Below are 27167 nucleotides of genomic sequence, written 5' to 3'. Positions count from 1 at the left end.
TTAGGTTAATTCATTTGGAAGTACAAGGCACGCAGATTGTGGATCCAGAGGCAGCTTTGGGTAAAATTAATCAAGTATCTAAAATAATGAAGCTGGAAGAGAGAGAATCAAGTAGCTTGGCAGCTGAGGCTTTAGCAAAATTTGAAAAGCAAGAAATAATGAGACAATCTACAGTGTATACCATGAGATACCTCAAGAAGATTGGGACTGAGATTTAGAATTGGAGTAAAAATTAAATTACCAAAAGGTTAAATGTTAGAGATTTTTTTTTTCCTAATCACGGATGTGGGATAAAGGTCATAAATAAAGCACGAATTTTGGGTGTTTATATAGAAGGTGGGGGATTGTAATAAATGTATTAAATTTGTGCTCATATAAATAGGATAAATATATTCATACTTAGGGAAATATCTATCGAATCACACTTTAGAATATGTTACAGAAAGCACCCAGGTTTTTAGAAGTCTTACACAAGCGTTGGGAAATTGGTTTTGGGGATCCCCAAACCTGTGTAGCACACACAGGTGTTCACTGAATAAGAGTCCAAATTAGCAAGTGTGAAGGGAATAGCTCCTACAGAAATTCTGAGCGAGTCTCAGAGGGCTCAAGCCATCATCAGCCAATAACAACCGAGGACAGCTCTGGACTAGCATGTGAATGCTCAGTTCCCATAACTCCAACAGTTATACGGATTGTGTAGACCGCAGTGAATGTTGTGGCCAGAAGGGTTAGTAGGAGGGCTCAGGTGTTTAGGTAGGATGTGTTTAGGCTTTTGATTATTTGGTCTTTTGTGTGGAATCCTGCTAGGAATGGTGTTCCCATTAGGGCCAGGTTGCCAATAGTGAGACATGAGGTAGTTGTGGGTAATATTTTTTGGAGTCCACCTATTTTTCGAATGTCTTGTTCACCATTTAAGCTGTGGATAATAGAGCCTGAGCACAGGAGGAGTATGGCTTTGAAGAATGTGTGAGTTGAGATGTGGAGGAAGGCCAATTTGGGGAGGTTTAGTCCAGTTGTAACTATCATTAGACCTAGTTGGCTTGAAGTGGAGAAGGCGATGATTTTTTTGATATCATTTTGGATGAGGGCGCATGTGGCTGCAAATAGTGTAGATAGGGACCCTAGGCACAGGCAGAGGGTTAGAGCGGTTTGGTTGTTGCTGAATAGGGGATGGGTTCGAATGAGTAGGAAAATTCCGGCTACTACTGTTGTGCTGGAGTGAAGTAGGGCGGATACAGGGGTTGGTCCTTCTATGGCGGCTGGTAGTCAGGGATGTAGGCCGAATTGGGCGGATTTGCCGGTTGCAGCTAGGATGAGGCCTGGTAGAGGGAGTGTGGGGGTTTGGGGTGTAGAGGAGAGTTGATGGATCTCTCAAGTATTTATTGTGGATGCTAGTCATGCTCTGCACAGGATTAGGCCGACATCTCCAACTCGGTTGTAGAGTACGGCTTGGAGGGCAGCGGTGTTGGTTCCTGGACGCAGCATTGTTTGTCCCAAGGCAGCTTTGTCCAAGCAGGAGACAGGATTCCTCCAACACCGGATGGAGGACAGAGGACTACATGAATATTTGAGTCCTCCCCTGGACACCATTGTGTCTACGAAAAGATAGAATTCTTCTAACACCAGACAGGGTATAAGAACTGCATGAATATTCGGAGAAAGAAACAAAAGAAACGTAGCTCTGGGCAAGAAAAACAGTATATAACCGTGGCTTACCAGATGGACTTTGTGAACTCCACAGGTCTGATGCAAGAGGGGGTCAGAACTGTGTTCACCCAGTGTCGAGTCCCGGGCTCGACACTGTCCCTTTGATTGTGGCTGGCAGATTGTATTTCAATTCGCTAAATAAAATTTATTTCCTTTTTATTTTAATCTGACTTTCTCAAATTATTGATTTGGCCTGATCTGGTTGTTGCCTATAACAATTCTATGAAAATATATGGTTAATGTGTATTAACTAATACATTAAGTTTATGTATACTTTAAATATACAGTTCAATCAGCAGTTTCACTGTATATCAATTAAAGTATTCTGTGAAGAATTTGCAAACTGTAATATACCAAATGAAAAATACCTGCTTAAATAAAAAATACTTCCTTTACAGACAAAACAGAGGACTTCCAAAATACATATCTTTGGTGTTTTGTATTCAGCCTTTAATAACTTGACAGTGAAAAATTTATATTTCAGAATTACATTAGTGGTTTTGTTTTGTTTTTGGTGGTTTTTTTGTTTTTTTTTTTCCCCACTAATGTGATAGAGTAGGTCTCAAGTGTTGTATACCTGGTCATGTCTATATCCTATGGGAAGAGTAGGGAAATAGTATGTTTATACATATTTTTAAGGAGCAGTTAAGGAAACTTGCTCACAAAGCATTATTCTTCAAAGTCACATAAGAACGTAAGAGAGGAAAAGTGTATCTTAGAAGATCAATTTTGTGTATCATGGCAAATCCAGAAAATTCTTTCTCCAACAACCAAATGCAGTGAAAGGTCAAGTGTGAGACTGTCAGTGGAAGGGAATTGTGGAAGAGCAGGTGGTGGGGGATTGATCCTGTGTTATCTTGCTCCTTAAACCTTCTGCTGCTGTGTTGGCTCTTGCCACAGTGTGTAAATCTCTCCAGAAAACACACTTAACTCACCTGCCAGCACCATAAAACCAAGAGTGTGTAAATCTCTCCAGAAAACACACTTAACTCACCTGCCAGCATCATAAAACCAAGGTGCTGGCCCTCTGTGTCAGGGGTAGCTTCTCAGGTGCTATGGGAGAGGGAATGGATGGATTTTAGGGCACATCAGCATCAGCTGAGGGAACTGGGCCTGTTTGGTCTGGAGCAGCCTGAGAGGGAACCTCATCCATGTCTATCAGCATCTGAAGGGAGGGAGCCAACAGCATGGAGCCAGGCTCTGCTCGGTGGTGCCCAGCAACAGGACCAGAGGCCATGGGCAGAAACGGAGTCCCAGGAAGTTCCAGCTGAGCACGGGAAAGAACTTTCTTCCCGTGCAGTAGCAGGGCACTGGAGCAGATTGCACGCACAGGGTGGCACACTGGAGGCACACCAGGCCCGTCAGGACGCCATTCTGTGCCGTGTGCCCTGAGCTGTCCCTGCTGGAGCAGGGCGGTGGGAGCAGAGCCCCGCCGTACCCCGCGGCCGAGATTCCGCAATGCCAGCCCACCAACCCACCGGGACGCGGGGCAGCGGCCAATGGTGAGCCGCCGTGGCCCGTGGCGTCACCCCGGTTACATAAAGGCGGCGGGTGCCGCTGCTGCTCCGGCGGTGTTGGCCCGGCCGCGCCGCCCGCCAGCCATGAAGGAACGCTGGCGGGCCGGTGCCGTGGGGGCCATGGCCGACGGCAACGCGGACTGGATGGGCTCGCTGCCGCCCGCACTGCGCTCCCTGCCGCTCTCCAACCTCGCCATCCCGGGTAGGGCGGCGGGACAGGGTGTGCGGGGCCGGGGCTGCCCGGGCGGTGGTGGGGGAGCCGCTTCGGCCGCGGCGTCGCGTCCCCCGTATTAACGTGCTGGGGCTGAAAGGAGCCCTGTCCATGGCAGCAGAGAATGGCAGGCTTAATCTCCCATAAATACTGCTGTGAGACGCTAACCATGGACCCGCTGCTTTCACTGCCTGTAGAAAAGGTAGCTGTGACCTGAGCGTTTGCTTTAAGTAAGGCTGCAGCCGGGCGGGGAGAGTGGCTCGGCTGCGTTGACCCAGCAACTGGAGGTTTGTCAAATGGAAGGTCTGCTGGGATGGGGCTCTGAGCAACCTGCGCTCGTGAGGAGTGTTCCTGCTCGTGTCGGAGGGCTTGGAACTATGTGATCTTCAGGCCATTGTATGGCATGTCTTTTATAGCCTGGTTTACAGACAGATTAGCTTATAAATGACGACAACAACAGATAACCTGAAACTTACATAGACTGATTTTCCGTCTCTAAAGGGCAAAAAGTACTCTTCCTTGTAAATGTCAATAGGGAAGATTTTAGGGGTGGTTACTGTAGCTCCTTCTGATGCTGGATGTTACACTCTGTAAAAGGCTTGATTTTCGTTTTAGTGCTTTAGCTTGTCAATAGCGCTTTGGATATGTATTGTAGCATCCATACAGTCTCAAGTTGTGTCTGGGGATGTTCAGGACAGGCATTAGAAGGAGTTTCCTCACAGAAAGGGTGATTAGGCATTGGATGGGGCTGCCCAGGGAGGTGATGGAATCACTGTCCCTGGAGGTCTTTAAGGAAAGAGTGGATGTTGGCAAGGTGGTGTTAGGGCTTGGGTTGGGCTCTCTGATCTCAGCAGTGTTTTCCAATCTTCTTCTGATTCTATATAGCAGACATTCAGAGATAGCTCCCTAAAAACAGAGTAACTTTTTGTGTCAGAACATAACCACTTCTCTACATGTTCAAATGCCTGTGAAGTGTGTAGAGAAAGAACTGTGCACCTCCTATGCCCTGACTGCTGTGTTATCTGAATCAGAACAGTTAAAATGCCAGGTTTCAATAAAAAATGGTGCTCTTTCCTATCTTGACAGTAGCAAAAACATTTCATGTGCCCCTGTTCTATTGAACAAGGAAGTGAGACAGAAAGTAAATTCAGTGTTCATATAAAATTCTAATGCCAGCAGATTTTGAAACCTGCGGCAAAGAAAGACTTCTCTGTTTTAGTGAACTTATAAATCAACTTGTAGCCACAAAAAGACTGTGAAAGTATGTAGAATGTTATGATTTAGGTTTTATTAGGGGCAATGCTGCTGTCACTTGCAAACATCATAAACATCATGCAACCAGAGAAACCAAGTAAATGAGTGGTTGTTTCAGTAATCCCATGGAGCTTTTAGAACAGTCAATCCTTTTTTTTTTTTTTTTTAATCTTGCATTATTTGTGATCAAGGTTGGTGTATCTCCCCACCACTTTCCTGTATATCCCTCACGCAACCTGCAAGCAGGCAAAAGTTATTTTGGGTAGATTTTTGTTATTTTTTATTTATTACTATTATTTTAGCCCTATGACTATTTTCCTGAAGTGGGATTTTGGTGTTGTGCTTGACAGAGCAACCTTTCTGAGATCCCAGTGCAGGGGATGTTCCTAGCAGTGTGGAATACAGGTGCAGTTGAGGAATCTTCACAGGTGCTGAACAGCAATGGAGACCAGTGTTACCTTCAGAAGAGAGATGAAAGGTTGAATGAGAAACAGTTTTTTCTGTTCTTAACACCCGTGTGTGCGCATGACAGGAGTGGCCTGCTTTTGTCCATCTCAGGATACATTTGTTTCCTCCCCTGGAATGATGGACTCAATTGGTTTTCATTTGGGTAGTTTGTTTGCTTCCCCCCAAGACTCCTTGTCATCCTTTGTATACAGGAAAAGAGATAGAGCTCCAGGAGTGGAAACCTTAAAACTTTTTTAAACTTGAAATAAAATCAGCACTCAAAATCATGAAACTGTTGTTTTATACTTTTTGCACTTTGAAGAATTGTAGCATTTAAACAATATTAGAAAAAAAAAAGAACAAAATTATAGTATCATGGGTCTATTTAAAGTGAATGAACTGAGAATGTACACATGAAAAATCTTCTTGGATTTAATTTATTATGTACTACTGTGAGTGGGTAACTGCTTTGTATATTGCCCAAGAGATCTTCATAGGGTTCTCCTGTTTAATTTGTTGCAAACCTTTTGCTTTCAGAGCTGCTTGTTTTCACTGGCTTTAGAAAAGGTAGGTGTGCCTTCTGCTTTTAAAGTTACATTATTCTGTGATTCCGTGAGCTATTAAATAATGGTATGAAACACCTTACTTGATGGTAGAGAAGGTAATTCTTTCCTCAGGTCTTAGAACCAACTGGTAGCAAGTAAATAATGTTGAAGATGGGTGTTCATGAGGTATATGGGCTGTTTACGTGATTATTTAATTCTGCTCAAAAGGAAGAGAGACTTTGAAAGAGTTAAGGCCCTTCTCCAAAGCTCATGTGTGATCAGTTCCCATGTTTGGGCTTTTCTGTTACTTCTGTTGGGAAAAACTCTAGCCAAAATGCTGAACCAATATAGTCACTTGCAAGGAAAAGAGATGAGGTTTCCTGTGCAATGTCATGAGAGGAGGGATCTTTTGCAATGAAAAATTGCCAAATATCAAGTAACTAAAATGTCATCAGCATCACAAGCATGCAGTATAGTCAACAACAATAACCACCTTCAACAAGTGGTGACCTTGTGTGAAAGTCTACAGGGTTTTCTCTTAATTATATTCCAGTAATCCTCTTTGGATGTGGGTTTAAAAATGAACCCTTAAACATTTTGATTCTGGATGTGATCCTTGCCAGGGTATTGTACAGTGCTTGTTTAATCTCCAGCTGATTTACATTAAAGAATTTTATGAAATCACAACTATGGTACTTACTGTTTTCCTTGGTCATGTTTTTGATCTGCATCTGCTACTTTTCTTATTTCTCCACGTAGAAATGGAACACAAAAATCTGGAATGCTCTCACTGATCAGCTTTCAAAGTAAATCAGCTAGTCAAAGAATTAGCTGAAGAGCCTAGCTGTTCCTTGCTTGTACTTGCATCCTAATAGTTGATAGCACCATGGTATGTCCAATTTGTACTGCTTCATTGAAACTGCTGCAGAAATTTTTAGAAAGGCAGGTATCTTGATTACCTTGGTGCTGGAGTCTGAAGTCTCTGCCTCTGAAGGTATGGCACCATTTCCCTGTTTCATCAAGCTTTTGCATGAATACTTGTATTAGAAGTGAAACACTTTTTCTGTCTCAGTCTGTGTGAACTGTGTGAAGTCAGGATAAGCTCATGTCTTTTGGTTTGAGACAGCAAGGCAGTCGAGCAGATGTTCACTGCCAGCTATCAGAGTTTGTTTAAGCGTTTCATTAATCTAACCTCCAAGGTGCTGAATGAATGTCATGAGGAGAAGAGCAGGCAGTTCTGTTTTCCTTTGGGTCTTGGTAATAATACAATTACTTAATCCTGTCTGGACTATTCCAACTTTAAATATGGATGTAACAGGTAAACTTGGAGTTTTGGATCAATCTGTATCCCTTGCTTGGTTCCCAGTTCTTGGTTCACAGTTCTAGCTATGAGTTTTTCCATGCAGCTAGTTTTCTTTCTTTTTCTTCTGGAGAAAACATATGATGGCTAAGGTAAGTATCCACTGCTGTTTGCAGGAGCACCTAGAAGAGTTATAGGTGCTCTTTAATAAATAAAGTAAGATAATCAAAAGTCACTTCTGTCCCCTACCTTTCCTTCTCTACCCCTCCAAATACAAATGAGTGTGTTCCCCAAGCTAACCTTCTGGAAAGGTTTTTGTGGTGATGATAGTTTAGAGGGAATTTTTTATTTTGAGAAGTGGTTCTTGTCAGAAAAGCTGCTTGCAACAGCTGCTCACAGAGCTGGGCAAGCCCTAGGGTGGGTGCTGGACTGTGTGGGTGTCCAGAGGGAACACAAAGGTTAATCTGATGTATCATGGCACTGCAGATGTGGATAGGAAAGAACAACAGGTGGAATGGCTGTAGAATAAATGGGTGATTGTTTCAGCCAACTATGTGAAAAAAAACAAAGGCTATTAGTGAAAACTAAGCTTAGTTGGGGAAAAATTAATTTCAATCTGAACGGAGTTGTTTGATAGGAGTAACTGAAGAAGAGAACTAAAAGATGGAAAATTTGGGAAAAGCAAAATGTTTTACTTTAGCACTTTGAAATGTGATACTTAAAAGAACACCCCTTAAACTCTTACACCAGTGGTTTTCTCCTAGGGTATAAGATTTCTTTTTCAGTATTTTTGAAGTAAAGGTGTTTGTGTTGTAGATCGAACTTGATATATCTAAGGCTGATTTGAAATAAGGTAGCTTTTGCTACCAGAAGCCAGTTTTTCAACCACTGATACACCTAGAGCCAAATGTCACACTCAGCAGAGTGTTCTGCTGCTCGAATGTGCAGGCTGAGCAGGCTGCCTTTCCATGGAGAGGTGGGACAGCTCTCCACCTGTGGCTTCTGGTGGTGTACAAGGCCTCTTCTATCATCTTCTAGTGATCCCAGCTGGTGTGTTCTTGCTTCCTCAGAAAGCATGTGGATGGCTGGCCAGAATCTCATTTCTAAGTCATGCAGAGCATTTGGAATGTGGAGCCGTTTCTGGCAGCATCAGGTTGGACAGTGGCTGAGGAGTTTCCTGTGGGATGCTGGGTTGTAGGTAGCCAGAGCTGACAGATAAAAAATGGGGTTTACAGTTGCAGAGACATTTTTTTTTTTAACAGAGAAAATAATATTGACCTGAATATGGCCAGAACAAGACCATATTGGAGGCTCAGAACAGTTGGTTAAGTGTCTTCAGCTTGACTGTTCACTGATCCCCAAGGAGAGATGTATCCTTGCTCTTCTGAAATAGTAAATCTTTGCTGCTCCAAACTATAGCATAGTCAAGCTGCCTAATTCCCCCTATGACACACACACTCTTGACTTTCTAGCCATCTTGTAATATAATAACTTTCCATAGTTTGTTCATGGCAGTGTCAGTATGACTAGCCCAAAACTTGCCACACTAGAGTGTGCCAGTGTTTCTGCCCTTCTCTGAGAAGTTCATCCCAAGAGCCTCAGTAAGAAGCTTCCTGATTTTGATTAAATGATCAAAGTACTATGAAATCATCATCATCCCTGGAAAACAAAGGTTTAGAAATGCAGCTGGTAGGCAGTCTTAACAAGGAGCAGCCCTGCTGGCCAAGCCCATGGTTCAGCTTAAAGGGGAGACAGAAGGCGTGGAGAATTGTTTCCTGTGTTGATAACCTGCTGTAAGTGACTGAGTTGGTGCACTAGTGTGACTGTCCTCATGTGCCAGGTTCCACACTTGGAGGTGATGGGGCCCTGACCATCTTCTGTATAGGATGCCATCTGGCCAACTCTGCTCTCCTGACAGCGTAGCTGCTCCCTAAGAGCCCTGTGAGCTGCTTGCCTTGGAGCTGGCTAAGCAGAGCCAAAATGGTTCTGAAAAGAAGCAGCAGCAAGCACTGTCCAGTTGAGAGCTGGCCACTAGGCTCTGACTGGATTGGGTGTTTCTTCTTTGTCTGCCTGACCCTGAGGTGAGCTGGTGAACTTGCTAATGCTATGATTTTCTTGTTTATTTGTTTATGGGCTGGTGAGGGCTGTGGGCGTGCATGCTGAGGAGTGGTGAAGACCTTGAGGTTGCATCCTCTTCCCAAACAGAATTCCTTTGGAGTTCTCATTAAAAGGATCATTGAATCATCTGGACTGGCCATGTGTTGGGTTGAAGATCAAAGGGAAGAAATATAAGATTTATGTTCTGTTTCACCAAGCTTTATTTTCCCTCTCAATTTAGTTCACATCTACCAAAAAATCAGGTGGTAACCACTGGAAGAAAGTATCTGCATAAGTATAATGATGTTGAGTATGATTTGTAAATGCAGAATTTTCTGAAAAGACAAGTTATTTTATTACCTTGTTAGGCTATTTGATTGTAACAGCAACTCTCAAATATTTTTAGAGAGGCTGTTAAACTATCCGGACTGCTAGACTGGTGAGAACATTTGATGGAAGTTGTTCCACTATTCTTAAGTAACCAAGTATTCTTTTTGTATGTCCCTCTGTGAGGAACTGGTCTGGCAGACACTGGGTCTGTACAGGAATTCCCCTGAAAAGCCAGTCTTAAGGGTCCTCTTTTTAAAGAACTTCTGTCATCTGTTTAGCCAAAACCAAATTATTCTTGAAATACTACAAAATTTTCTTCAGACAGTATGAGAAGGTCCTAATTAATTTGTTTTGGTTTTTTTCTCGAAAAAATTTCTTCCTGTGACTTATTAAAATCTGTACCCTTGAGAGGGACTTAAGTGTCTGGTAAACGAGTCTGGTAAAATGTCTTCAACTTGACTCTTCACTGATCTCCAAGGAGAAATGTAGACGGTAAATGAGTGCAAAACATGCCAAAGTTTTACTTCCAATGGAGAAAACTAGTCATAATGTTGATATAAATGGTTGTTGCTCTCTTTCCATGTTGTGAAAGTTTGTTTGCCTGCTTTTCCAGCAAAGATGCTAAAAAAGGGGAAGGTACAAGAATGTAATAAAAATTTCTCTATAGCTTTCTCAGAAGAGAATGAACCCTTGGTCCACTTAGTTCTGAGTGGTCAAAAAAGAGGAGTTTAGGACTCTAAGCTGAAGGGTTTTTTCCTTTTTGAGCGTGTGGATCCAGTCAGGCTTTGAAATGGTAGAGGCATACTGTGTCTTTCTTGCATTCCCATTGCAGACAGCTGAGAATGTTGATAAATGAGAAATCATTGCTAAGTGACCTTAACTTTCAATGGCAATAATTCCAACCAGTGCCAAAAGGATTTCTTCTGTCTGGAAAGAAATGCAAACTACTCTATGATATTGTGTCTGACATTTTTAGGTTGTCTTTAAGCTCTTGCATCCCATTGCACTGCCTGAAAGGGGCAGTGGGGGAAAACAGGGTAGGTCTTGTATAGAGAGAGGGAGTTTTCCTAAGAGGATTTGGTCTGTACTAGGATTTGTCTTTCTTAATGGGGCTACATTAAGAATATCTAAAGGATTCTTGTAGGTTTCTTAAAATATACTCATCTCTATAGTTTTAGATAATTGATTATCAATAGGATGTTTCTTATTTCTGCCTCATCTCCTTTTGCTGGAAAAGTTAGTATGAACTATTTGCTTTTCATTAGTGATTAACTTTTAAGATGTTAATCTTCTAATAAGAAAATCTGGATTGTTAATGACCTGAATTCTGAGGACTTCTGGACTTTGAGAGGCACTTTTGCTTATCCTGTTCTTCCCTCAGTTTTGGCACACACAGGACATCTGTTTAAAAGAACATCAGTGGGATAGCCTTGACTCACTAGCACTTACATCCTGTGTTTTTGGAACTTGGTTACTGTTCTTCTGCCCATCCTGCTGCACTGTGTCATGTGCAGTGATTTGTAATGTGTGGGGAATGTACTTTGTCTAGTAAGCAAAGCTTGTGCTAAGAAGTTAAGCGTCACTACAGCTAAGGTGATTCTTTGGTCATAAGTGACCCTGTAATGCTTTTAAAGAGACTGGTATGTTCTTTTGACCTTGCTTCTTAACTTCATGCTATGTTAAACATTTGTTTCTTGCAATTTTCATCCTGTTAGTATTCTGTTAATGTAAAGATCAATCCAATTTATTCTGATTTATTTAAGCTTACTCACAGCACATTTGTCTGCCCTTGTGCTTTCATTTATTGCTTCTTGGTTGGCCAGATGTTTGCAGAAAGTGTCTTGAGCTGCTGCTTTTGACTAGTCCACAGCCTTGGAACCAGGGAGGCTTGCAGTATGCTGAGACATGTTTGTATCCAAAATATCCCATGAGTTTTTACCTTGTTTTCGTGTGATTGGCAGTGAACAGGCAATGTTCTATGTTGGAAGATCTCTGCACTTTACATACTGTATAATCATATTTTTAATATTCCATGAAGGTAAATTTACAAGGGGTTGGTGACATGATGCTAATCCCTGTCCCTCTGCAGTATTTGCAGGAAGTATTATGTGGAAACAAAAGTTATTACCAAATGGTACAGAATCATAGAATATGCTGAGCTGGAAAGGACCCACCAGATCATCAAGTCCAGCTGCTGGCCCTGCACAGGACACCCCAAGAGTCACACCCTGTGCCTGAGAGCATTGTCCAAACACTGCTTGAACTTGGACAGGCTTGGTGCTGTGACCACTTCTCTATTCCACTGTTCAGCCGCCATATGGGTGAAGAACCTTTTCCCAAGATACAGTGTAAGCCTCCCGACTCAGCTTTGTGCTGTTTCCTGAGTTCTGTCACTGGTCTTGAGAGTGAACAGCTGTGGCTGGTATTTGTTGACATTGGAGGCTTGATAACATTCTGTTGATCAGTGTCATTTGTTTCAGCTCCACCATGGGTTACTTTAACTATCTGTGAGTAAGTAGCGTGACAAATAAACACACTGGGAATTTAGATTTTACTGCAAATGTGATGATAAAAGTCTGCTGTCTAACAGTCAGCACAAGGGCTTCAACAAGAAGTCATCCTGACACACAGTGAAATACAATCTATTTAACATATAAATTGAACTGAAAAGTGAGCTGTTTAACATAAAATTAACTTGAGGAATTAGTGTAAGCAGAAAAAAAAATTCAGGATATGAATGAAATTTAATTTTCATTAAATTCATGGGATAAAATTAAGAGGTCTGTCCATAATTTTAAGTCTGGCATCTGGAAAATACCTATATAATATTACTTTAACTATAACACAGCTTTTGATAGTTAAATATCTGAGCATTTGATGGCATGTGACTTCTTTCCTTGAAGCTGCCAGTCTTTGTCAGATGAAAGCAATGAAACAGAAATAAAGCTGCCAGCTGATTAGCATCCCCTAATTTGTCTTTGAATGTGCAATCTCTTTCATGATTAAATTTAATGCTTGCTGCTTCACGCTGCACAGCTTTACCCAATTGGAAGCAATTGGCAAATCATGATCTCTTCATTGTATTGCCTGTGCATGACTCGTTTTTGGGAAGGGCTGAGCACCAGTCTGATGCCATGTCACTAGAGCAGCTCAGTAAGGTTTGCTGTCTGAATGCTAATCCGGTCTTGTGTACAGTGATTCCATGTCCTGCACATGTAGGAACATGCTTTTGAGGCAGTTCAGGCTGGACTTCTGGCCTCTCCTTACCTAAAGGACAATGAAGATAAATGTTTTTGGCTCATCTCTGCCATTTGACTTCTCAGTGGGTGAGGTGGAGGTTATAAATACCTAGTTTTGTTAGTTGCTTTGCCATAATCAATAGGTTTAAGGAATAGCTTTACTGAATAGGTTGCTATTTATATTTAAGTTGTTAATTATCATGTGAAATGTCTTGCTTCAATAATTCTTGAGGATACTTTTTTCCCCAAGAAAAGTACTCAGCATAATTTGCGGCACTGCACATTATTTGTGTGGTGGGGAACAACAGATGGAGAGGGATTTTTTACACATGGAAAAGACTTTACAGTGTGCGTTGCTGTAAGAGTTTTGTGGTTCTTGCTCTGTCCAGGAACTGCCAGCCTTGCTGCTGTCGCTGGGCAGTGTCCAAGCACCATCACACATCCTTGTGTTAGACATGAATTGAGAATCTGCTCAGCCAGCTCTTACACCGAGCTCCTGACAAAACAGGGCTGGTCTGCTTCATTCTTGCCATGCAGGCTCTGCCTTTTGCCTATGCAGTCTTACAGATTTGGGTTGGTTTAGGTTATGCTTTTTCAAAAAGGAACCATGCTGTATCACATGTATCAGCAAGCAGCTTTGCTTCTGCCATAGCAACAGAATGGCAAGATTCTGAGTTTAGGGATAGAGCGAAGGAGACCAGGGATTATTTTGACATCTTGATGCAATCAGCTTAGCATGTACTTAACATCACAGCTAAGCTGTGTTAAAAGGCAGTGTCTGAGCTGGTAGTGTATCACAGTGATCTTAAATTAAAGAAGGGTCTGGTGGATGGTGTGGGTCTTCACCTTGCTTTTACTCCACAGCCCCACAAGTATCCAGTGCTGTTTCTGCAGGGTTTCAGTTTTTTGACAGAGTCAAAACATTGTGGGTCCAGGTTTGGCCTAGATATTGGTGACTGGCCTTTTTAAATGACCTCTGAAGACCCAACTGAACTTCTGCTGTGTTTCCAGCCTCAGTATTGATCATAGAACGATCCTCCTCTGTCCTCCTTAGAAGGTGATGTGATACCAACAGTGAAAAGGAGAATATGTTTTGCAAATGCAACTAGTGTTCTTCTTGATTATATCTAGGTATAGGGTTGACTTCAGTGTAGGAGGAAAGCTCCATTTCCTAGACATTTAGCAGAGCAATGGGGCAGGAGTTAATAGGATCTTCTCTAACTATAGAAGCATGTCACACATAGTTTAGTTTCCTGTTAAGGAGTGCAGTTTTTAAAGTATGTGTTGAAAAAGTTGCAATGTGGTGACTTGTTTGGGTTTTTTGTGGAATTTTTTTTCTTTTTTGATACTGCTTTCTGGTGCTAGGCTATAAATAGAATTTGGTTTGTGATAGTGCAGGGAGAAAATTTGCTCTTTTTATCCTTAAAAGTACCTTGTAAGTGTCAAACTGTAAAGACTTTTGTAGCTGCAAAGTGAATGATCAGAATTAGGAAAATTAGTTGGTTTTTGGTTCAGATTTACTTAGACAACTCTGAGGTGACCACAGTATATTAGTGGCAAGATAAATTTTTTATTCCTTTGTACGTCAGATTTATCAGTCTGAGGAAGCATAATGGCGTGAGTGACTCCTGTAGGTCTCAAGGATGTTGCACTGTCGTAGTTAATATGAAAATATTTCTTATGTCATTATTCTACAATATTAAACCATCTTCTCTAGTGACCTAAACAGAAGAAAATAATAAAAATTGATAGAATTAAGAACTAGGAAAAAAAGGAACAAAAACCACAACCAAATGAAAGATTTCTTTGTGCAGAGCTACTAATTCCAAGGCAGAAGGCAAGCCCCTTGTGATTAAAGTCTACTTTCCAAATATTGTAGAAGCTTGAATGACTCATTCTGCTGTACAGGGAGGTAGATGAAACTCCAATATCTGTAAACTACAGTTTGAAGCATCATATGGGTTCTGAAATGCCTTCACTAGATGTTTGCTCCTGGATTTTGTTTGGGGTTGCATATTTGGAGATGGGGGGAAAAAAAAATCTAGGTGTTGCTGCACAACTGACGGGCACTTTGTGATGTAGTCTGCTGGGACAGGTACTAAAAAGTTGCTTAAGATGGCATCTTTGGCACTTCTCACTTCTGTCTAGAAGTCTGAATGGCATGCCCTTACAGAGACCCGCTTATACAAATGCTGTGAAGAATTCATGGAGAACTGGTCAGAATTAGTTTTGGTGTTCATTTGCAAAATTTGAAAACTAACCTTCACACTACCTGTTCACTGGTTTTGAACTAGTTGAAATCCATGGAAACAGAGTGCATTTAAGGTTATTGAGAAGTGATGTTTAGTTTATGCACAGTCTGTTCTTTTATCTGGATTAGAAATGCCAACAAGATAATCCAATTAAGATCATAATCTTGTTGTTGCTCTGATCTTGCATCACAAAAATGCATCAGTGTTCAGGTGAGCACTGGTACACGGGGGGAAAAAAAGCTTTGGATAAAGGAGTCTGTGAATGCCTCAAATGTTATCTTGAGATTGGACATGACAGACTGAGATTTCAAAGAGTTGCAGACTGAGGTAGAGGAGGAAACCTGAGAAAAGCATAGTCCTAGAAGCAGGGACAAGCATGCAGGAATGTAAAACACAGGTGCTGGGTCACTGTACCCTGGGGCAGCTCCTTGGGTGAAGATGCTTTCTCTACACTTCAGCACAAATAGCACTTTCCTGTCCTGAAAACATAGGGTAGCAAGGGCTGTTAGAGGTCCTAATAGTGTTTTTGCTGGCTGGAGCTTCACAAGGAAGGTGAGCCTGCAGCAGCTACAGCTTCTTGGCTAGATTGCTGGTACCTGGTGCAAATGATCGCAAATCCTTGGTAAACCCCGGTCTGTGCTGGATCAGCTTCTGCCAGTCTTTGCTTTATGTTGTTCTGATATGGTGCAGACCAAGATACGCTGCCTTTTTACTCTTTGTTCTGTTGCTGACTTGGCTGAGGTAGGGATATTTCATTCACTCTGAAACTTTCATTTTGGAGCTTTGTTACTTCTCAGGTGTTTTTTCCCATTTACTACTGAATTTTCAATGGGAGGTTTTTCTAATAAGCAAAAATTTTATATTTTCTATAAAACTATATCTTTTAAAAGATACAGTTTCTCTGACAAGGTTGTGTTACAGGAGCTTTTCTGGATGTGCATTATTTTCATTGGGACTGGCGATTTTGATTGTTGGTTATACTTTTTTGATGAATTTTCTGTTCACCACGCCTTTGGTCACTCAAAAGCATGCCAGGTAAAAGACATGTTCATGAATTTGTTTGACATGAGCTTGGTATCCATCCACACTGTAACCAGTGGTGTGCTCAATTGTTCCACCTCTAAGTCCAGCCAGTCATTGCCCGCTGTTGTAACTACTATTCATTTATCTGCCATCTTGGGGCTGAAGTGAGATGTGCTGGTAAGGCATGTGCAGGTGCAGATGCCTCAGTCCATTACGTGAATAAAGACACCTCTTCCAAGATGTTTGATGTGTAAGGTTATGGTTGGATATACCAGGTGGAAATAAAGAGTCAGATTTTTAAAATTATTATGGAGTCTCATCCTAGATCAGTCATGTACCAGGCTCTGGCAATGCTCTGGGGGTTGATTTGTAGTTTGTAAAGGAAGGAAAGAAGGAAAGTTAGAAGAAGGTTTCCCTTTACCACAAATGTTTGTTTTCTGTTGTTCAGAGAGCATTGAAATTGGGAGCTTATGAAAGAGAGCAGTTCAAACTGAAGACCTTATGCTTAAGTCTTGTTATACTGTCTGGGAAAAGTAAGGTGCAAAGGATAATCTGAAAGACTCAGACATGAGCATAATGCTTCTGCACCCCAGTCACACATGTAGGACTTTGTTCAGTTTTTGGGGCACATGGGTGCATGTGTTATGGGATAGTCACTTTTTCTAAAATTAATTTTTCTTGACTTTTTTTCTAGGATCACATGATTCTTTCAGCTACTGGGTTGATGAGAAATCTCCAGTGGGACCAGACCAAGCAACAGCCATCAAACGTTTGGCCAGAATTTCCTTGGTTAGAAAGATCATGAAGAAATGGTCAGTGACTCAAAATTTGACTTTCAAAGAGCAGTTGGAAGGCGGAATCCGCTACTTTGATCTTCGTGTATCTTCCAAACCTGGGGAAATAGGACAAGAGATTTACTTCATACATGGCTTGTATGGCATCAAAGTATGGGATGGGCTGGAGGAGATGAATCGTTTTCTTGAGCAGCACCCCAAGGAAGTAATCTTCTTGGATTTCAATCATTTCTATGCCATGGATGACAGCCATCACCACTTCTTGATCAACAGGATCCGCTCAGCATTTGAATCCAAACTTTGTTGTGTTGAATGTGTAGAATATGTGACATTACTCTACATGTGGGAGAAGAAACACCAGGTAGGGAAAGGATGTTTGATGTTTTTTCAAACCTAAAATGTTGAGATTTTAAAGCCAGGTATAGCTCCCACTCACAGATATTGGACCAAGGATGCTGCTGATGGTCAAGTTAAAGCCCATTAGGGCTTCCTCTATGTAGTGTGCATGTTTTCCTTCATTTACATGCTGCTGTTTATCCCCTCATCTATGGTGTGCCCAGTCTGTCCCTGCTCCCAAGCACATTTGTTAAATAATTAAACTAAAGTGTCCTTGGAGCCTTGTGCTCCTTACGAAGGGTTTCCTTTTCTGGAAGGGCACGTAATGCAGACTTGTGTTGGTGAGGATTTTATTAACTGTTGTCTTTCTAGCCAGTGTGAAGCATATAAGCTTTAGCATGACTAAGGTATCAACTGAATTTCTTACCTCCTTTGCAGCCATCCAGATCTGCAGAGGTGAGGTTAATGCCTCTTCTCTGTGGTAGCTGCTCCCATAGGTATTCAAAAACTGAGAACAGAAAAGGGTTTCAGCAGCAGCACATAATTCTTGAACTGGAAATGAGGCTTTGAGGAATTGTTCTGAACTGGTGCTGTCAATGTTAGCCTTCAAGAATAATCTTCTGTAAGTGTGGGTGCTTGTAAAAAATGTTGCCTCTTCGTGCTGTAGAGAAGCACCTTACAAGGTAAAAAATATTAACCTTGGATTTCACGGTTTTGCTGACAGCAGGACTGGCTTTGGTTTCTCATGCAAGTGTGAGCACGATGCCAGTATGTCAGTCATGTGTCAATCAGCCTAGCAAGCTTTGCCCTCTTAGAAGGAGGTATTCAGAAGATGGCAAGACTGCTAAAATGTACCTTTAAGTACAGATATAGTATTTTCTAGCATTAAGAAGTTTCAATGCTTTTAAGCTGAGCTCTTTAAATGACAGAGGCAACTTTGTCATTTTAAGCTGATGACCCATAAAGCCTGAAGCAATCCCGTCCTTAAAGCTGAACAAAATGATCTCAATCTCCCTTGGCTATAGTGCAACAAATACACTGACACTCATGACTCAAGAGCAACCTCTTTGCTTGGTCCTGTTCACTGCTGTGCTAGGTGCAACAGTACTGTATGAACAGAAACCAATACAGCAGCCTGTTCAAATAAAAACATAATACTTGTGACTTGTTTTGGTTTTGTTTTGGTTTTTTTTTCTTTCCTTTTTTTTTTTTTTCCTCTTAGGTTCTCATATTTTACCACCACCCTTTGTATCAGGAATATCCCTTCCTGTGGCCAGGTAATAAAATGCCAGCACCATGGGCTAATACAACTAATGTGCACAAACTGCTTCAGTTCCTGGAGACCACTCTTGGGGAACGAAGTCGTTATGGGACTTTCCATGTATCTCAAGCAATTCTCACACCTCAAGTGAAAACGATTGCACGGCATCTGATTCGTGGTCTGAAGAACACACTTGTTCATAGGTAAGGACTTGTCTTGATTGTCTCAGTTCTTTACTTAACATGTCTCGTGTTGAAAGAGGCACTGAGCAAGAAAGAAACTAGGAAGTGTTTGCTTAGGCTTGCTGAAAGCATTCCATTTTGCTCAGTAGTGTTGTTCATGAGAGATATTTACAATTATTGAAAATACTCAGTGCAGGTAATAAAGGAACAGGATATGTGTGTTTCCTGGTAATTGGAACTTTGGGAATGTGATATTGTATGTGTGATTTTGTAAAATGTAAGATGGATGTATGGCTTCAAACCAGTAATTAATTTCAAACTGGCTGAAGTTGGATTTAAGGGGGGGTGGAAAAAGCTTGTGCCACAGAGGAAAATTGCTTACTTCTGGACTTAGTTTTGCATTTGTCCATACAAATGTCTTAGTAATTTCAGTAACAGCCAGAGATATATGACCTAGGGCAGTATTTTACCTTGTATTTTAAGGGGGCTGGGGGGAGGTTTTCCAAAAATTAGATTCACCGTTTGACTTTTTTTAATACCACTGATCATTGTACAATTAGTTTTCCTATGAGTAAGGTCACGGTAAGAGGGTTTTGCTTTGATTAGCACAGAGTGCCAGTGATTTTTAATAGTATTAACAGCATGACCAGGATAGTTCCATATGATTTATTTTATGGAATTTCCACCTTGTAGCCTGTTTGCTAAAAATTACCAGAACTGTAAAAGTCCTCTTGGATATTAGGAAGAAATCTTTACTGTGAGGGTGGTGAGGCCCTGGTACAGGTTGCCAGGAGAACTTGTGGATACCCCATTCCCTGGAAGTGCTCAAGGCCATGTTGGGTCAGGCTCTGAGCAGCCTGGCCTAAGTGGAAGGTGTCCCTGCAAACGGCAGGGGCTGTTGGAATGCGATGATATTTAAGGTCCTTTACAACCCAGGCCACTCAGTGATTCTGCGAATAAGAAAATCGCAGGTTCGGTGTACAAATCTCGGCATTTTCAGTGCCGTTCGTGTTTCGAGGCCCGAGCCCGGTTGAACCTCTGCTGTTGGTTCGGCACCAGGTGGCGCTGGGGGCCTGCGAGCGCCGGGCCCGCGGGGCACCCGCGCCAGGCCCGGGCGGAACTCCTGGGACAAAGCGGCCAAAGGATCGTTGCATGTCGTGGAATGGGCGAGCAGCTCTGTTTCGAGGGACTCCTGGCACAGATCCGTGCTCTAAGCCACTGTTAGCGGGAAGCCTGCCTTCAGTCCGTCCCTTTCCCCCTCATCCTTACCACTTGTTTACAACTGAGCAGAAAGTGGCAGATTGGTGCTGCAGTTTGCAGAGGTGTGATTACTTGTGTGCATTTGCACAAGCTAGCTGATATGCAAATCTGTCCTTGAAGTTTTTTTTCCTTATTGTATGGAAATTTTGCCCTGGAATTGAATATTTAAATGTTCTCAGCTCTTGCTAAAGGAGACTTGTAACAAGTCACACTTAGCTGCCTGAAGTCTGGTGTCTCCCTTGGCAGTAGTTATGCCTTCACTCATAGTTCTTGATAAGTTTTTTTATTGTCCTGATTCAGCAAGAGTGAAGTGGTTTTAAGTTTTTTGGATATGCTTTTTTCTCTTCATCATCCTGTTAGCTAATTTGCTGGCCTACCATCTTCTCAAATAATGTATACATATTACAGCACTAATCTAAATAATGCTAACATATTTAGCCATTTGTGTCTAACTGCTGAAAAGCATGGTGTTTCATGTTAGAGTACAAGAAAGCTGGTGCAGACTCCACTGTTGTCCAAGAAATACTTGAAATTTCTCCCCATGGTAGGATTTCTAACTCTGTTTAACTCAGTTCCTGACACACCTCCTTTATGCAGTTATAGTGATGTATAGCAGTATGTTCAGCCCCTATGGAGCTGACAGCTTCATTCTAGGTTTGGTTTCCTTGACCCCATTGCTCTGAGTGGGTCTGGAGGCTGGAGGGAGTTTGGGAAAAATGCAATGCTGCTGCCTCCAACAACTTTTTTCCTGCCCGTTCTGAGGCAGAGGGGAGGCAAGGAAGCATCTTGGGCCAGGTATGGCCTTGCTTTGTGTTACGCTGGTCTGCTGTGAAATTGAGCATTTGACTTAACATGTACTTGGGTGTAAACAGTCCACAGTGGAGAAAATTGTAGTGTAATGTTGAATCCTGAAGCACAGACTACCTAGTTTATATAGAGGGGTTTTGTATGCCTGCTAGTTGGGATTGATGACTGACCAATATGTCCGTTTGATAGCTAATGACCATGTGCTGTATTAAGCACTCATTTCATCAGCCAATTGTGTTTAGGGTGACAGCCCTGATCACAAATGTGAGACAGTATATTTTGTAAACAGCATGTTGTGTTTGAAATTAGTGGAGTATTTATAGAAAAGTGCCTCTTTTAAAATGTTTAATTTTCTTTGTTTCAATTTCTTTAGGAACCTGCCCATGATTTTGAATTGGGTGAAAGCACAGAAGCCTGGTGTTATGGGTGTTAACATAATTACATCAGACTTTGTGGAGCTGGTTGATTTTGCTGCTACAGTTATTGCACTGAATGACCTTCTTTTGGAAGAGATTGAATCTGCAACTTAAATCCGGATTGCTGTGTTCCACATGTGCTCCTCAGTGGACATCTTTGAACTATGCTTAATGTTTTACTTGTCAAGTGAAACCTATTGTAATCTCTCTTTATGAAAAAAAGTTTCCTAGAGGGAACGTGGTTAAACATCACGTACAGCCAGGTCCCTTCTGCTGGAGTCGTGTGGACCTGAGTGAGCCGAGTGCTGTGTGCGTGCTGCTGTGTCTGTCTGTCTGTGTCTGTGTGTGCGTACTGTGTTTGGCTGAGCTGTGCACACATCTGCTGCTGGCAGGGCCTGGCCTCTGGAGCAGATGTACCCCATTGTGGAATCCATCTCCTTGGTGACCGTACTCGCAGCGCCCCTGTGTGTGCATCCTGCCTGCTTCCCATGGCCAGGGCTCACTCCAGGGATCACTGCTGATCCCATGACACTGTGACTAGGCTGGCCAGGTGGCATTGTTCTTGGGCCACCTCTGGCATAACTGGGCTCAGCTGGAGGCTGCTGCTCTGCTCATTATGCTGTTTTAAACACTACCTCTGACTTACTTGAAGAGACAATACTGCTGTTGTTCAGGAGGAAGGTGTTAACACTGTGTTAAAATATCCAAACTGTCCTTTGGGCCTGAGAGGTGAAGGCTTGACACAATCTTTCTTCTCGACCTCTTTATTTTACTTTATTACTTCAATAAATTAGTTACAACTGTGCTTAAGTATATTTCTTTTGGCATTAATTTGGAGAATATTTCAGTCTTCAGATTTTGAGGATTATGACTCAAGTCTGAATTCCTGTTTCCTGTGACATATAGGAAACATTCATTTTGCTGAATTCCTGGGACATTTAGGAAACTACAGCATAACCTTTCTCTTTTACCTATTGGTCACTTGGGGTTTTTTAATCCATCAAATTTCCTTTGGGGAAAGTCTGTCACCCAGGCAGCCCTTCTCTGGAAGAAGGTGGGCCACGTAGGGACTTGCTTGATATTCAGAGAACTGGAGCTGACCTGGACTGCTCAAAGCCCAAATATTGGATCACTGTGATTTGTGGCTCTCTCTTTTAGATAGAGAGCCACACCTATTAAGGGAGAAATTTCTCCAGTCTTCACCTGCTTGTGACAAAGCAATAATCACACAAGCACAGGCAGGTGTTAGTACTGCTCCTTTCTTTAGTCACACTTTTGTGTTGGTTCACAATGATATGTGACCATGTACGCTTGGGCCAATGCAATCGTATGTTGGTACTTATCAGCACTTTATTTACTAGCTGGTAGTAACCTATGGTCTGATTTATCGTCATTGCTTTTTTAAAAAGCACAAAAGGGACTGATAGCAGATAAGTCTCTGCTCAGTGATCTTCCTGAAGAAACTATTGTGCACTAATTATTCACTGATAATGAGTTTGTATTTATCTCTAATCTTATTTATTATAGAATGGATTGTTTATATACATATTTAATTCAAAGGAAAAAATCATCTCCAGATGTATTATTTCTTTCATTGTTTTATCCTGTATCTGCCATCGTAGTCTGACAGCTATGAAAAATCCCAGCTTTTTTTGCTTGTCACAACTCAGGAGAAATGGAAAGGTTTGCAAACCTTCCATGTGAACCTTGGCCGAGTTCAGAGCAGACTGTAATTTGATTTATCTGTTGTTTACATGGCTTTCATTAGAGTTCCTTGAATTTTTGAACTGAATCGTTTCTCAGAGGGAGTTGGGGTTGGGGGAAGTGCTCACTCACTGTCTCTCCGTTCCACTTGTGTCTCAGTGATAGGGGACAAGTCATAAAAATCGGGGTTTGGGAACTATGTTCAAATTTCTAGTTTAATACTTCCTTTTAAAACCACAGAAGAAGGTTTTTATCTGGCTTGGTAATTTTTTTTTTCTTGTTGATGAAACCATCAGAACCTGTTTTGAACAGTCTGAAAGTTTATTTAAAATACCCGGATTTTCCTTAGTGAATTTTATGTTTACTTTACTACTGCTTTACGCATAGCCCCAGCTGAAACTCGATGTGGATTTGGTTTTGTCGGTTTTCTTCTGCAAATTGTCTTGGTGCTCAGAGCTCAGTTGGGTGTTAACACCGAGGCTGCAGGCTTGGTCCCTGTATGGGCCATTCATTTAAGAGCTGGATGTATGACCCGTGCAGGTTCCTTCCAACCCCGAATATTCTGTGATTCTCTAACTTGGCTTGAATGCCAGTGCGGCAGAAATAATACCTTTGCAAGGTTTCCCTGCAGAACCAGAAGACAAAGCAAGGTGAAGTGAGTATGATGTTTGTGTTTGACCCTTAATATATTTTGTACTGTATATATATATATATTTATCATCTGCCTCAAAAGAGATTTATTTGGTTTAACCAATATTTGTATTGTGTGTGCACAGTAATAATTGTTATTAGTCCTTCTGCTGTATTTATTTGAGTAGAGATGGGATGGGCTCAGAGCTTTGGTTAGACATTTATAAGTGCAAACACAGAAGTTTCTCTAACGTATTGGCTGTTAGTTCTTGCCTCTTGAAACATGCTGGGTTTTAAGAGTGTTAGCAGAGGGAAAAGAAATGGAAAATAGATTTAGTATTAATGGTTTAAGTGTGTGTGGGGGAAAGCATTTCTGTAAGTTTGGCCTGCCAGAAGAGACTTGTGTGTCATTTCAGAGTTTGGTAGTGTGCTTCCCGTGTGAGGAACCTGACAGTCTTAAATGGTGGGTTGGGCAATAGGCAGGTAACATTTGTCTATGACATTGTTGGGATCTCTGTGATTGAGATGACCCCCAGAGTGTTAGAAAGTCTCTTTTTCCCAGCTTGGCTCTTGAAGAAGGAGTCGGAATTCCTTGGCTCTGGTTTTCAAGATTGTTTATTTTCTCTTATCTCTTACATTCTTTTCCTGACCCACAGAGGTCTGCCTAGCAGGTCGGTTTGTGGCACACTGCCTGCCCTTGGGCTGGTATCAACATCTTATACTAATAACTACGTGTACTTTATTTACAATTATTTTCCAATACCTATCACCTATGTTAGTGTGTCTCTAAACCAATCTAAAAGAGCCAGCATCACACAGAAGATGGAGGCTAGGAAGAAGAAAGAAGGACAGGGCACCCAAATCCCTCCATCTTGCCTCCTGAACCCCTATTCTAAAAACCTTAAAATTCTACCTTTTCACCCTGTGACAACAAATTATTATTCTGCTTAAACTCTCCTGACTTGTAATTCTTTATACAAAGCTGGTAATTTGCTCCGTGGGTCAAAATTGAATTCACAGGTGTCTTTGACTTCATGCCAGGGTCTCTGAGCCACCTGCCAGGGGCTCAAACCATCCAGGATAGCCAGAGGGATCCTGAGTTCCAACATGACGTGATACCTCCCTTGGCTACTCTGGGCAGCATTCATGCTGGTGTTTAGAATTGGTCCTAGTGTTGTCCGAAACCATCCCAAGCAACATGAACTACCTTTCATCTATTCTGTTACACAGAGAAAAGCTATCCATATAATGGGCTTATCTTGCTTACTCAACACCAAAACATACCCAGACTTCCTCATGCTTTGCAAAATTGAGCTCATCTAGGTTTGGACTTTGGTCTGTGGACTCTGTTTTCCGGCATTACAAAATTAAAAGGTGTGCTGGGCAGGAAGGGAGGATCAAGGAAGTAGGGCAGTAGTTTGCATCCAGTGCCCACATGGAAGGTGTGGCAGTGCTTAGCCCAGTTCTGGGCAGCAGAGTGGAGCAGGTCTGGCAGGTGAGCAACAGCACTGCAGCTCACACTGAGGCACTTGGACAAGTCTGGCCCCTGAGCAGTCTGGCCCTGAGGTCAGCAAATAACAGCCTGCAAGGTCAGGATGTGTGAGCTTGAGGAGAATAAAGATGGGTATGAGCACAGGAGGAAGGTGGGAGGTTCTTACTGTTGGTATAGATACACATCTGGCGAATAGAGTGGTTTTAGTCTTGCTTGTATATCCCTAAAGCAGGAAGAGTACACTTTTAAACAGGTTGGGAAGAAAACCTCCCCAGAAGAATTGTTCTGACCCCTTGACAATTTGTAGGTGCTGGGAGAGGAGAACCCATAAAACAAGAAGCTGCTTGAGGCAAAGTACTTAAACTGTGTATTCTTGAATAATTGTACACATGGTTTGTTATTAAAGGTTCAGGTTAGTTATATACTGTTTTATGACTGTTGTTTCTGTTCCTGGTGTGCAGTCTCTGAATGCCAAGCACACTGGTGGCATTCCTCTGCTCACACTGATTGCTGCCATGTGCAATTTAAGGATATCTTTGAGGTACAGTAGACCTGTGTGTATCCCTGATGGGAAGTAGTCAGTGCCTGTTATGGAGTATTTATGAGTTTTTATCCTCTTACTGTGTCTCACAGGTGACAAAAAAAGGAGTTAGTACTAGATTTTGCAGACTGACAATCTGTTGGCTTTTACCTGGGGACAACTGTCATAATATATTGAACTGCATAGGGAAATGGTGTCACAGTCTCTGGAAGGGTTCCAAATGTGTGGATGTGGCACTTGAGGATATATCCTAGTAATGAAGACAGCAGTGATGGACATGATGGTCTTGGAGGTCTTGTCCAACCTTAATAATTCTCTGATTCAGAGTAGATATGCTGACAGCAAAAAATACTTGTATTCTGTTAAACAGCCTCTTTAGAGGAAAGAATAAAAGGGAAATGGTTTCTTTGCTCCTAACATATGCTGGGCTTTGCTGTTGTTAGTACTGACTTAACTGAATGTTGGACTTTAAAAGCACCTTAACTGTAAAGTTGAAAAACACTTTTGAGCAGGGATTTTGGCTCAAATAGGAGTAGGGCTTCTGCCAACATGCTCATCTAATCTCATCTGGCTAAGCCTTTGGAAATAATTTTTTTGTGTACCTGTCTCAGGTGTCAGAGTTCATTGATGCATCATTTAGTGCAGACCAAGATTTAGGACTTGGATAGATAAAGAGATAGAGAGCATGGATATTTTGATTTAGAATTGGGTTGCCTATGGAAGACTTACTGAGCATGTATGACTTGAGGTTTACTTGAATATGCACTATTTAATAATACATCCATATGCTGTTTTCGTAAGACTTTCATCTTGACTTCAACACATATTTACCAAACCCTAATAAGCAAATTTTTTGGTCAGAGGACCACTGTTTGGGACAAAACTTCGGGCAACTTTTCAATGCTTGTTAAAGCACAGCATTGTCTAATGTGGGGAACAGAACTGACTCAACAATTATTTGAAGTATAGATTAGGTCTAAATGAAGTTCTTTTGGCAGTGAAAAATAAGATATTTTTTTCCTACTTCTTTGACTAATTCTTATTCCAGCTTTGGTTTTTTTTAGCTCAACAGGTGGGTAGAGGAGCCAGAACATATGGTGAGAAGCAAATAAATTTTATGCTAAGGACATGTATGTAGGACTAACTGTGGTAAGAGTATGGTGATTTACTTAATGATACCTTTAATGGTAATCCTGTTAGCTCTTTGGTTTAGGCTCTTAAATCAGTCTCTTTTGCATTAAAAAGAATCAGTCCCACTAATTCAATACATCTGTTCTTGTTGAAGTGTGCTTATTTCTATATGCATATTTATTTCTCTAAAAGGCTTACCAAGTAAACTGTTAATTGTAGGGACTGCAATAGGAATGTCAACTTTAGAGCTGTATGCTGAATCAGCTTATATTTTATATCCATGAATATTTATGCATTGTGTGTTGTCCAGTACTTCTCTTATCCTCTGTTAGACCTCTCATACCATCTAATTGTGTATTCTTAATTTTGAAAGAAATGTTGATCGTCACATCCTATATAAAAATAATTTAGATGGTTCTTTGATTTTTCTCAATGTCAAATGTATTTTCCAGATGGATTTTTTTTAATATTTATACTGTGGAAGGGTGCAGCAGGGACCAAGTTAAGAGGAGTTACTAATTCTCAGTATTTTGTGCAGTTTGTCTTCTTATGGCAGTTTGTGCTTTACCCACCTTTCTGATTGAAACCAGGATACCTCATCTGAACTGCAGATAATTTTGGGGTTTACATCTGTTTCTTCTGCTTTATATCATTGGGAGTTTTAATCCTGAAAATAAAAAGTACAACTTCA

The 27167-nt window shown here is 41.5% G+C and overlaps 1 protein-coding gene and 1 long non-coding RNA gene across 5 annotated transcripts; one reads left to right on the top strand and one right to left on the bottom strand.

Moving 5' to 3' along the window:
• Window positions 1-2135: 2135 nt before the first annotated feature.
• LOC135294811 (uncharacterized) lies at window positions 2136-3083 on the bottom strand. The gene is made up of 2 exons (XR_010356825.1): window positions 2702-3083; window positions 2136-2642 (listed from the first exon to the last, which is right to left on the bottom strand). It is a non-coding gene; the product is annotated as an uncharacterized LOC135294811 (long non-coding RNA).
• Window positions 3084-3267: 184 nt separating this feature from the next.
• PLCXD2 (phosphatidylinositol specific phospholipase C X domain containing 2) lies at window positions 3268-27167 on the top strand. Of its 4 annotated transcripts, none has more exons than XM_064410557.1 (4): window positions 3268-3426; window positions 16617-17077; window positions 18275-18516; window positions 20936-27167. In XM_064410557.1, the coding sequence occupies exons 1-4, from the start codon at window positions 3309-3311 to the stop codon at window positions 21090-21092; spliced, it is 978 nt and encodes a 325-aa protein (XP_064266627.1). In that variant the 5' UTR covers window positions 3268-3308; the 3' UTR covers window positions 21093-27167. The 4 variants fall into 4 exon arrangements, with proteins under 4 accessions (XP_064266627.1, XP_064266629.1, XP_064266630.1 ...); XM_064410559.1 differs by lacking the exon at window positions 3268-3426 and adding an exon at window positions 5116-5167; XM_064410560.1 differs by lacking the exon at window positions 3268-3426 and adding an exon at window positions 12528-12561.

Source organism: Passer domesticus, chromosome 2, assembly GCF_036417665.1.
Source record: "Passer domesticus isolate bPasDom1 chromosome 2, bPasDom1.hap1, whole genome shotgun sequence".
Taxonomy (NCBI): Eukaryota; Metazoa; Chordata; class Aves; order Passeriformes; family Passeridae; genus Passer; species Passer domesticus.
The sequence above is the reverse complement of the archived record's forward strand: the minus strand, read 5'-3'. Positions and strand labels throughout refer to the sequence as shown.